Source organism: Patagioenas fasciata, chromosome 5, assembly GCF_037038585.1.
Source record: "Patagioenas fasciata isolate bPatFas1 chromosome 5, bPatFas1.hap1, whole genome shotgun sequence".
Lineage (NCBI taxonomy): Eukaryota > Metazoa > Chordata > Aves > Columbiformes > Columbidae > Patagioenas > Patagioenas fasciata.
Genome location: NC_092524.1, coordinates 63,740,693 through 63,753,289, shown reverse-complemented (window position 1 = coordinate 63,753,289; position 12,597 = coordinate 63,740,693). Strand labels below are relative to the sequence as shown.

The 12,597-nt window shown below is 42.4% G+C and overlaps 1 protein-coding gene across 3 annotated transcripts in view; it reads left to right on the top strand.

The window, feature by feature from the left end:
* The window catches only part of SYNE2 (spectrin repeat containing nuclear envelope protein 2), a 196,753-nt gene that overhangs the window by 111,945 nt on the left and 72,211 nt on the right, over positions 1-12,597 (top strand). For all 3 annotated transcript variants that reach the window (XM_065838733.2, XM_065838734.2, XM_065838731.2), the window contains exons 66-74: positions 535-654; positions 1,306-1,413; positions 5,578-5,802; positions 7,650-7,817; positions 8,846-8,971; positions 9,913-10,025; positions 10,671-10,812; positions 11,668-11,799; positions 12,374-12,526. In XM_065838733.2, the coding sequence (XP_065694805.1) occupies positions 535-654; positions 1,306-1,413; positions 5,578-5,802; positions 7,650-7,817; positions 8,846-8,971; positions 9,913-10,025; positions 10,671-10,812; positions 11,668-11,799; positions 12,374-12,526 (1,287 nt within the window). The remainder of the gene's footprint in view (positions 1-534; positions 655-1,305; positions 1,414-5,577; positions 5,803-7,649; positions 7,818-8,845; positions 8,972-9,912; positions 10,026-10,670; positions 10,813-11,667; positions 11,800-12,373; positions 12,527-12,597) is intronic.

The window sequence follows — 12,597 nt, the reverse complement described above, 5'->3', positions numbered from 1 at the left end:
ACCCTTTTTGCTACATCATTGCAACAATAATCAAAAGGAAATGTGGCGAAGAGGTGATAGAGTATTGGAGGGGTTGCCTTAGGCTAGGCAAGGATGAAACTCCATGGCTAGACAGTGTGAAGAAGTCCAAACATCCTGGCTACAGGTGATGTCTTAGTACTCTGATCAAAGCACTTCAGTTTCAAGGTTTCTGATTGTTCACCTTCATTGGTGCAGTTTTCTTTACATACAGGACTTTTCAGGGAACAGGACTGGAGAAAGATGGGGTTTTTTTTTCTGTTGTTTTTTTATGTTTTCAAATAGTGTAAAAAAATGAGATACTCTGAGGTTGGTAGAGAAAACTATCAATGTCATCCAGCTGCTATTCATCTTGCAGCAGAGCTATACAGCCAGGGAAAAGGTGGGATTTGGAAAACACAATATAGATAAACAAGGCAGAAGGAGAGCAAAGTACTTTGCAGTCCTTTACATTGCCCGATGGAATATCTGAGCTTCTGTTCACAAGCTAATGCTGAGCTGTTGCTGCTTTCAAAGGGAAGTGCAGCTACAGAGCAAGATGCGAGCTTCTGGCCTTCAGAAAGAGATGATGAAAGGCACAAGGAAGACAGCACAACCTCCTGGTCTTCTGGTACCTTGTCAGATGGCGTTGTTCAGGTAATGCAATCAGGTTTATCTCCATGAAAATGGGAACTCATCTTTGTGGAGAAGGTCTGTGGAAGTCCTAGGTATTGCTGAAGTCTGCAAAGCAAGATTACTGTAGAAATGCAGGACATGACAGTCTTATTCAGATCCTCCGTCTTCCATATCACACTTGCCATTTAAAATCTGTTTTCCTGTTGCACATATTGGTTGGACTCAGTGAGATTAAGTGTCTTTTCAAGCCAAAATTATTCTATGATTATATATATTAATTTTTTCTAGCCTGACAAAAACCCTGTAGATAGAAATGCACATTTGGTAGCAGCAATTTATTTCACTAATTGCTGGAAAGGCTGTAAAATGTGCATTTTGTTTGGGGATGATTTGTGAAAGAACTTCTCTTTGTACATGAGATCGGCATCTAACACACTAAATCGGCTACAATTTTGGTGGCATTCCGCTCTCTTCACGGTGTCTCAATAATGTTGTGATAGCTCAATTGTTAGTTTCTATATAACAATGTTAGAGGTGTAAGAGAACTTCTCTCTGTGAATACTCTTGGGCCAGGACCGTTATAGGTTGAGTGATTGCTGCTCTTTGAGGCTTCTCTAGCATAATAAGGCAATAATGATACAAATGCTTCCACTGTTGCCTCTCTCTGTACAGGATGTGGATGAGATAATGCAATCACACAGTAAACATGGTGAAGAAACACCTATGCAGACTTTGCAGAGCTCTGAAGGCCCTTGCACGTGTGATGGCAGTCAGGCTACGGTGAGTTTGAAGGCTTGAGGTAGGCTGAACCAGCCTACCTTCTGTAACCTACCTCATGGGCACAGGTCCTGTTTCATTATGGTTATGCTACTGGAGTTTGTTGCAATGTTTGTGATAGGGTAGGATACCTACAACCCTTTGTAGGCCTCTTCATATTGCTGCTTTGGGTGATAATAAATGCATTTTGATTTGCTCATTGGAAATGCAATTTGCAAGGGAAAAAATTAGTATTTTCAGGAAATAAGATGCTGGCATTCACGCAGGCATGAATGAAGGGGTTCAAGTGATGTAAACATACATCAACTATGGGATTTTTAAGTGGCAGTTAAAGGAGAAATTAAGGAGATCGACACTCCTATGTGTTGATGCTTTGTTGAAGATATGCACAAGCTGAGGGAGGAGTGGGCAGCAGCCTATAGGTTAAATACAAAAGAGTGTATGGAGAGACACCAGGATGCTCTGGGAAGGCCAGGAGCAGCAGACTGGGAGCAGAGCAGCCTCAGCTCTTCCTGGGTTTAGAACGTGGAAGAACAGAAACTGTCATTGCCTGGGGCAGGAGCAGGCCCCCAGGTCACTTTGTCTCCCATTCACCCTGATTCCTTCCATCATGCTTAACCTTTAATTCATTGGAAAAACAGAGCGAACTATTAAAACCCAGCCAGCAGCAAAAGATATTCTATATTGGTATTAAAAAATAGCCTCCTGTGAATGTATTATAGATGATGTAATTGTATGTATGATCTCTCTGTGTTTTTATTCTCTGCTGTGCTGCGGTTGGTCTCTGCATGTGCAGGACATGTCTAAGCTGCCTTTGCGGCTGCAGGAGATGGAGTCACTGCAGTAGCCAAGCAGAGTGAGCAGTTCAGCTGAGCTCACACTTCTTATCTGTGTTAGGCTGAGCCAAACTCCTGGCTGCACTGAGTAAAACTCCATTGAGTCCAGTAGGGATTTAGACACCTGTATTCAAGAGGCTTAATCTCCAGCGGAACTTTTTGGCTTTCCAGGAGCCTTACGAGACATCATACGCCCTCCTGGCACCTCTGTGCATCACCGCTGTATTTTGTCAGTGTCTTGCCTTCAGCGACACCCAGAGCCTGTTGGACACAGTGATATAAAAGTTCAGTGGAGCAGTTTCTTGAGCCAGACCTGGTGGTTCTGTGGTCTGTGGAGAGAGAGCGGTCAGGCTGTGAGCCAGGGTCCTTCTCTACTAGACAGGTTTTTTTAGAGAAAGCCTTCTTTCTCAGACCATAGCAGACAGCTTTTTTGCTTGCAACATCTTTTCCACTTAAGTATTTAGCTACACTGTGACATTTCCATATGCTACACAGCTCCCTGTAGTGAGTGAATTTTTTTGTTTTTGTTAAATGGTTTGTTTACAAGATCAATTACTATTTGGAGATGGGAAGACATTTCTTTTTATAAATGTTATATCTGTTTATTTTCCCTAGAGATGTGTGCATGTATAGAGATTTATGCAGTTGATTATATTTATGTTCTCCATTTAGAGATTAATTGCGTGCTAAAATTAAATAATTCCATCTTAGTGATTGCTACATGATACCGTTTCCTCTCTCTGGCATGTTGTCCCTCCCATGCAAACATACCTGCTTCCAAATTCAGTTATAGCAACCTAAAACACAATTTAGGATTCAGAAAAAAAAATTTGAATTACTGGGCAAGGAAGAAAAGATGAGTTATAGTTGTAGGTGACTCCCTTCTGAGGGAAACAGAGCCCAATATGCTGGACAGACCCTCCTCTTAGGCAGGTCTGCTGCCTCCCTGGCGGCTGAGTTAAGGACATCACCAGGAAACTTCCCAGCCTGGTACAGCCCTCAGATTGTTACCCATTACTGATATTCCGTGTGGGTGGTGATGAAGCCATGATGTGTAGTCCATGGGCAATCAAAGGAGACTTCCGGGCCTTGGGACTCTTAGGGAATCTGGAGCACAAGTAATTTTTTTCTTCTGTCCTTCCAGTTGCAGGAAGCGACATAGGAAGAAACAGATGAGGGGTGACCTCATTAATGTTTACAGATATATAAAGGGTGAGTGTCAGGAGGATGGAGCCAGGCTCTTCTCGGTGACAACCAATGCTAGGACAAGGGGTAATGGGTACAAACTGGAACACAAGAGGTTCCACTTAAATTTGAGAAGAAACTTCTTCTCAGTGAGGGTGACAGAGCCTGGCCCAGGCTGCCCAGGGAGGTTGTGGAGTCTCCTTCTCTGCAGACATTCAAACCCGCCTGGACACCTTCCTGTGGAACCTCATCTGGGTGTTCCTGCTCCGGCGGGGGAATTGGACTGGATGAGCTATCGAGGTCCCTTCCAATCCCTGACATTCTGTGATTCTGTGCTCTGGTGAGATTCTGTGATTCTGTGGAATCATCTGGAGTCCTGCATCCAGCTCTGGGGTCCTCAACACAGCATGGACCTGTTGGAGAGGGGTCAGAGGAGCCACAGAAATGATCAGAGGGTTGAAGCACCTCTCCAGTGAGAACAGGCTGAGAGAATTAGAGTTGTTCAGCCTGGAGAAGAGAAGGTTACAGGGAGACCTTATTGTGGCCTTTCTGTACTTAAAAAGGGCCTATAAGAAAATTGGGGAGAGACTTTTTAGCAGGGCTTGTTGTGACAGGACAAGGGGTAATACTTTTAAGCTAAAAGAGGGTAAATTTAGGTGAGCTATAAGGAAGAAGTTTTTCACTGTGAGAGTGGTGAAACACTGGCCCAGGTTGTCCAGAGAGGTGGTAGATGTCCCATTCCTGGAGACATTCAAGGCCAGGCTGGACGGGGCTCTGAGCAACTTGATCTGGTGAAGATGTCCCTGCTCATGAATGAGCTTAGATCTCTCCCAACCCAAACCATTATATGATTCTTCTGTGATTCCACTGTCTGACAATTGAGCCATGGTAACTGTTCCATTCCATGGCATCGCTCTTGGCACACAAATGCGTGATGGACACATAAACACCTCTGCAGACAACACAGGTTTGTTTTATTCCGCTGATTTGGCTACATATCGGAGTTTCTAGTTCTGTAGAGGAAGGGGATAAAGTTTACTGCAGTAACAATGTCTAACTGGGAAGGGGCAGAGCATACCATAAGTATAATCTGAATGCTTGTGTACACATATGTGTGTGACGAAAGGGAGTCATACGTAATATTATTCATGTGTAATGTTTTATTATTTAAATGAATGAACTAAAACAGGCTTAGAACTAGAGCGGGAAATTTCAGGTGAAGTAACCTTGTATTTTTTTGTTTCTTCAGTCACATATAGCTCAACAGACATATTTAGACTGTTCTGGAATCTGTATACTCAGATTTACTTTCTGTGTTTAATGGCACTGTCCCATACTATCTCAGAGGCAAACAAGATCAGTAATGATTAATGAAAGACATTGATAGCTGAAATAATGCTTTTTTTGCTCTCTGATTTTAACTTGGTGCTTGCACACTGCCACTGACTGTCTTGAATACCTGAATATTTGCTCTAGAGCCGTGGGAATCTACAGGTAGTTTTGTTCTTGTGGTGTTTGGCTTGATGTACTTTCTAAGTACCAGTATTTGCATGTGTGGAGGTATATACATACCTGTACAGCCTTCCAAACAACTGCTGATATTTCCAAGTACTTTAGACTTCTCCTTATTACAGACGTGAGCAATATTGCTCCTTAAAGCAGGGCAAACAAGACATGCACTGTTTTTTTTTCTATGTGACCTAGAGCCTGAATAAAGCATATTTTTCTGTTGGAAGTAAACATGCAAGTAGTTTATAAATGTTACCCAACAGCTTGCTTTGCAGCTTTATACTACGTGGCTTTTACATCTAAGTCGCACAGAAAAACATCTCTCCTCAGGGGAGCACTGGTTACCCGTGAGTCATCCCGCTTCCTGTGTGCTCAGGTAAACCTGTGCAAGGGCAGATCCCGTCCCTGCCTGGAAACCTGTTACACCAGATCCCGGATCTCCTGCCTGCCGACTTTCCCTTTCCCTTTCTTTTTCGCTTTTCCTTTTTTTTTTATTTTCAATCTGGGAACACGGTGGCCGAGTGGTGTGAGTGTGCAAGTTAAACATTTCCCACTGGAAAGGGGAGGGGAAGGAAAGAAAGAAAGAAAGAAGAAAACCAGATACATAACCATGTTTCTTTCATGTGCTTTGCTTCAGAGCGACACGCCGCCTCCTGTCCCCAACGCCACCTGGGGCTCTCGAGGGAAAGCAGAGGACGCAGTGGATGGCGGCAGGCCTGAGCCAGAAACGATCCTCCAGGTGTGCCAGGCCCAAGTTGCCGAGCTGGAGCAATGGCTAGACAAAACTAAAGTGTCCCTAGGGTCAGACCACCGGACCCCCAAAATGCAGCAGATGGTGGAACTACAGCTTGCTGATTACCAGGTAAGATGGAGCGGTCAGTTTGCTGCTGCCATCCACACAAATTGCCCTTCCCTGGAGTGTGTGTCTGCAGAAAAGCTGTGCTTACTGCTTCTTGGCTTAACCGACTTCATTACACTGTGCAGAAAACAGGTAACCACTTGGCCTCACTTTCAGGTGCAGCTTTCCAAGGGTTTAGTTAAAATACCTGATTTTAGAGTTGAGAACTTTTGCATCTGGGGGATTTAGGTAGAACTCTTGAGTATTTTTAAAGCTTTGTTTTTCTTTAGATTATTTTGAGGAACATGGCTCAGTATAGTTTGAATCCTCTATTAAAAGACAATTTTTCATTGGTCTCAATCATGATAGATCAGCTAGAAAAAAAGGGGTTTTGAGATTGGTTTGTTTGTTTTTGTCTTTAGCCATTTTCACTTCCTATTTTTGTCAGAGTCATTTAAAAGACTGGTATAAGGTAGCTGGTAAATTCTTGCAATAAGCTGACAGTATAGGTAGAAAGATGGGGGCTTTTCCCCTTCCCTCTGTGAGCAGTGATGATGTTTGGACCTCCTGTCATATTTCTAAGGCAGCCTCTTGCCCTGGATGGCAGTGGAAGGAAACGAGTGGGTGGTACCTGTTGATGAAAATGGGTGGAGGAAAACAGGGCTGGCATGAGAAGCTGGGGTGGGAGGGAGTCCTGGCACACAGCTTTTTTCTGTGGTATGCAGATTAAAGGAAAACCTGCAGGCGTGATGCTTTGAAGCTCCCCGCAGTGTCTGTCTGGTGGACCAGTTTCCTTCAAGCACTGAGTCTACCTAAAGCAACGAACTTCACTCATCGTAAAGGAGCCGATATCAATATGTCCCTGTTTTAAAATAAATACTAGGAGACATTTCCAGCTGTTTTGTTGTTGTTGGGTGGGTTTTTTTAATAGGAACTGAGTGTGTGCCAAGAAGCGCCTCTGAGTTTAGGCTGTGATTCTGCTGAGGGCTGGGGTGCTGAACTCTGTGGTAATTAGGAACCTGATTGCACCCAAGTAGCTGGCTGTGTGTGGATCCCATTCGGGGTTTGTGTCAGCATAGGCTTTGACAGAGCAGTTCCAAGCAGTAAAAACAAGCAGCCTTCAGGAAGCTGTAAGGGCTGCTGAATTCCTTTTGGCTTTTAGCAGCTTGATTCCAAGTTTAGAAGTGAACTTGGTGGCAAGGAAGGCTTTTCTAACCTAGTGAAGATCTACACAGAAAAATACACATCGTGTGAAGCAGAAGCAGTCTCTAGAGACGGACGTATGATGTAAAGCAGTTAATTTATTGCAGTTAATTACTTTGCAGCTGAGCCATGGTACCTGTCTCCACACTCACCTTAAAAACATGAGTTTAAAGTAATGCAGAGATGCACTTTGATTCACAGCAGTTCGAATCAAAAACCAGATGCCAACGGTTTACAATGGCCTGGCTGACACATGGTAACATTACTACGTTTTGGTAATTCAGCATCATTTCTCCCAAAGGGTGATGTGGTTAATCTGTGCACTGCCTCCTCCTCATTGCAGTGTTGTCATCTTGCTTGCATCCAAATGGAGTCTTATCATTTTTGCTCTCCTCTTTTATTACTCCATAACTGAGTTAATATAACTTCTCGCAGAGGCCGTTATTTGAAATGGTTTTAAGACTAAGTTTGTATAAAATGTATTTAATTGTTCTGAATAAAAAGCAACTATATTGGAGAAAATCTAGGGGGTTTGCAGATGTTTCTCTTTTTGCTTGTATGTTTCTATTCTTTTCAGACCAGGAAAGTGTGAGCCTTGGCTTCAAAATGTTATCAGGAAAGGAGACTTGTGCTTCTAAGAATGAATAATTGACTGCTGTCCCTTCTAGGTGATGTTGTCAGAGATCGAACAAAAGGTCCTTTCTTTACTGGAAGATTGTGGACATAGTGCAGATTACCAACAACAGACAGAGGCTCTCTCCTTGAAGTTGAATGAAGTGAAGTGCAATTTGGAAAAAGTTCAGACAATGCTCCAAGACACATACAATGATGAGCAGGTAAAGCATATGAATGCTGTGCAGACCAAGAATGAGGGAGTCATATGCTTTAATGTGCTATAGCTGCAGAAGAACAGCTACAGCTTGCCATGTGAATCAAGGAAGGGAGAAAAGTCGATCAGAAATGTCAGTCCTGCTATTATTCTACTTTATAGTGCTGTATAGTTATTCGTAGTTTGTGTCAAGTAGTGGATTTTTAATGAGTCTGAACAACATCTTTTCTGCTTTAAGTGTTCAGTGACAGAGGTCAAGATTTTGCAAGGAGTACAGGAAAAGGATAAAAAGTTTTGTTTTGTTTTAAATACTTTTGAAGTTCCATGATATTTCTCTGTGACAATATCACAGCAGAGGGACCTTTAAGCAGTACATTTCTCTTTGAAGAATACATAAATGGCAAGGGCAGTGACTGCCAGCTCTCCTGCACCACAGCTGCACGCTCTTTGCTGAGTTTCCCAATGGCTGAGGCAGTAACTCCCAGCTTCAAAGCTAATTCCCGCTCTGCTGTACAAGGGACCAGAGAAGCGCACCTGACATGTTTGTGTAAAAGCAGCCACAGTCTCTCCAGTTCTGTCAAAGCACAGTGTAAAAGGGAGCTTGCATGGCCCAGGAGAGAATTAACCCTGGTAAAGGCTCCTGTTGAAATATCCCTGTGAGCACAAGCAGATAGAAAATCCAGCTGCGTGACCAAATTTATTAGCATAAATTTCACATCCCTATAATTTGGTCAAACAAAAAGAACGGAGGGTTAGCATCAATTAATTAGCTAACAGGAAAAAGAAAACAAGCCTTGTCACTGTCAGGGAGAGAAATGTGAGTACTTTAGCAGCAGGTTAGAATGCATCAGACTTTCAGTAAATTGAACTGGACAGAAACGTTTGCAAGAGTAGCAACTGTGTTTCCTGCACTGCTGATTGTATATATAGTAAGTCTGAGACAGCTCCACTTTTGCCGTTTCCCCAAACTGTGCTTGTGGGTTCTGCTCTCTTGTCTCGTTTGGAAGCCTCCCCACAATGGGTCTCCCTTTACAGATTCACAACAGGGAGAGGATCGACCCAGAGCCCTTTGACATCCTACACTCAGACGGCTCCAGCACATCCCAGCCTGCTCTTGCTGAGCAGCCGCACGTGTGGCACAATGGTTTCCAGCACCCACAGGTAATTCTCCTACTGCCCAGGAGCCCGGCTTCTCCGCATCCCCTGTGGGTGTGGGGGACAGCTGCATTTATCACCCGCTGTGATTTTTGCTGTGGAATCAATTCCGTCAAGCATAGGTTTCAGACACCCTTCTCCTGCAGGAGTTTGTCAGGATGGAAAAAGACCTCACCCCTAAAATTCCAGGTCCAAAAGATTTAGTAATTCTACAAAGCTGGATGGTACCCTCCACTTGCCTTGTATCATAATGATTCAGGTGGCATCACCCATCCCTCCAATCTCCTGTCTTTGAAGCACTGATGTATTATGAAATCTGAATCCATATATCGACATTGCTTTTGAAGATGAATTTGAAGCTAAAGCTTTGTGAATGTTTTCCCATGGGCTAATTCACAATGACTTTAATGTTGTCATTAACACAATTTAAAAAAATCCTGTAATGTTCTGTGCTCTGTAAACTATTTCTGTTTTGCTAACTAAAAATTAGCTTTCCATGCTGTTAGAAAAGAGTTGAAGAAAATGATCCAGCCTGAGCCACTAAAATTACTCACTTTTCACTTGCAACTCACTCTCTTTTTAACTAAAGGAACTCAACCTCATATTTGAGCAAGTCCTGATTTTCCCTTGCCTTTTTCTCTATATAAGGATGACAGTTGATGACCTTTAGATTTCCATATGTGCATAATTTGTTTCTGACTGATGGCTTTGCTTTTAAAACTTTAGCTCAGGAAAAAATCTGTCCCATAAAAATATACATTTTCACAAATGCTTTGTTCGGTAAATTCATGTTTACATATAAACTGCATTTTATTCTGATAGATGTGTTCTTAATTTCTTTGCTAAATGAATTAATGTAAAATGTGATTGGGAAAGCTCAATCATAATTTCAGATTAATACAGTGCAGACAACTGATTTTACTGTTCACGCTGTTCTGTGTACACAGGATATGAAAGCAAAAACAGCTGAGCAGAAGAGCCTCATTGACTTCATTGAATCGTGCGTGGAAAAAATGCAGCCACAGTTTGAGGACAGCATGACTCAGAAATTGAAATCAAGGTACAAAATACATCACTGATTCTGATAACTGATTTTTGTAAAACTGCCTAAACCTGCTGAAATTTTGCAGTGGCACCATTGGTTCTGTGTAGGGGTGTGTGTCTTTGGAAGAAAAATTATAGAAGCTGGGAGATTTCTTAAACAATCTAGAGAAATGGAGTTTCATTTATGTGACAACCTCTTTGATATTGGGCTGAGTCCAGTGTTTAAAGTCAGTCTTGGTATCAGGCAGGACTGACACCTGCCACAAACTAAAGCAGGTTCATCCAGAGGCAAAGTTTGGTGTCTCTGTTCACAGCCTTTGCTGTGCAAATGCACAGAGATACCCAGCCAGGTTTAAAGGCTTTGAAGAGGGGCCATTTGGATCATGCACCTTCCAGCGTGGAACCAAGACATGCTCCAGGACCGTGCTCCCTGTACTGTCATTTCAGAGACAGAGACTGCCAGCAGGCCCCTAGGGAGTTTCATGGGAAAAGAAAAGCCCAAAGAAATGTATCAACCTTGAATTAAAGATATTGCACTTGGTTTCACTCTGGTTTGGGGGCAGGAGCTATAGAAACTAATCTTATAAAAGAAGTCTTGCAAATGTAATTATGCATATTCTGCTTTAGTATTTTCCATTCTAACAATATTTTCTCAATACAGCGATGGAGAATCTGATCCAAAGAGCGAACAAGCTAATCCCACTTTAGCTCCAAAGGACCGAACGGGTAATAAATGGCAATTTTTACAACAAGAGCTATCATCAAAGATGAAGTCTCCTCTCTGCCAGCTTGTGGAACCTCAGGTCTGTTTAAGTTCAGTGAAGCACTTTCTGCAGGCGGTTGTTTGTGGTAAAGATCGCAATTGGCGTATCTTCCTGCATCATGTCTTTTCATCAGATAACTGAAATCTGTGCAAGCATCTCCAAGGAAATAGTTACTGCATGCTGTTTTCATGATTGTCTTTTAATTTTATTTTGAGGTAAATAAACTACCTGAAGTGGTGACTACTAAGCAGAGTGCGGCAGCAAAAAGATGTATACTTGTAGTTCGTATTCTTTCATAGACAGTTAGCCAGCAAGCTCCCAGCTGAATTTCATGGTCAACCCAAATCTCACGCTGAAATTTTGTTCTGCCATTTACCATTGTGTTCTCTCATGTCGAATGCAGAGTTTGGACTGCAACAAGAGAACGCTATGTATTTATTCTGAACAGACTACGGAATTTTGTGGCTTGAACAGCACATACTTTCTGTTATTACCAGTTTTGTTCACATTCAATTAGAATGACTAGATTCCCTGTTCTCTGAAATTACTGCATTACATGGAATAATAACAGTCCTGTAAAAAATGAATGTCAGCTGTTTTTCAGGCAAGACTTAGACTGCAGTGAGCAGCAGGACTGCCTTAACACAGACCACAACTTGTAGCCCTTAAACCTGGCAATGAGATGCTCCTTTTGCAGTCAATCTCCCATCAGGGCATAGCCTACCCAACAAATTTTTGCCAATACAAATGAAACCTTGATATCCAGGCACTTTGTATTAATTCATTGAAACTTTAATTTTAATGCTTTTTGAGAGGACTGTTATGTAGTTGCCCATAGCCCTGTCTTCGTTTGAGCTGTTCACCTAATTGCAATGTTCTTTTTCCAAATGTTAGATTACAACAAAGATGCACATGCTTCCCCGAAGCACATTCGCTACTGCAGGAACCCCAACTGTGGAAGAACTGAAAACTTACACTGTCCAGCTGGGAGATCTAAGCGAAGAAGCAAACGTGGTACATGCACAGGTAAAAATGGTTTGTCTTAGCATTGCAAAAAATACCAGGGATTCTAGACACAAGGCACTGTTTGGGCACTAGGAGGTATAGCCCATAATCATATTATTGCAGATGGCGTTCACTGTAGTGTTGCTTTTGCGTCAGGTATAGACAATAATGTAGAAATCAGCTTAGGATTTTGAGAGGAAACATTTCAAGTTTCAGTTACAATATTTCTGCTACCTGAATCCAAAGATTTGCTAGTGTGGGTGAAATTCCTCGAACTGTATAAAGCGAGGATCCTGTGAATGATTTCAGTGAATCTGCAGTACTGGAGTTGACAAGACAAATTGTGTTGAACCCATTCCATAGATCAGGGAACTCTAAGACCACAACCACTCCCAATATGTCAAGGGTCGTTGTCTCAGCTTTGGCAGCTCCAAATATTGCATGTATATACCCGTCTTGTCCAAGTTTGACCCTCAGTATTTCCTTAATTCCATCTTATTCTTAGCTGACTGAACATCTAACCTTATGCGAATGAATAAATCTTAACCATGCCTTGCATGAAAATACTGAAAACTTCTGATTTGCTTTTACCCAGGATAATGTGGCAGAGGAAGTCTCTTCCAATTTGGACAGAAAATTGTTTGAGCTGCTTCTGGCAATCAGCAGATGTTTGAATAACATGGAGGAGATGTTAAACACCTCAGTCCTCTCCACCGAAGAGGCAGCTGTGCAGCAGGCTCTCTATGAGGTAACTGTCCTAGAACATCCAGGGAAGGAGAAACCCCAGTGGATTTCTGTTATAACAGAATATATATGGCC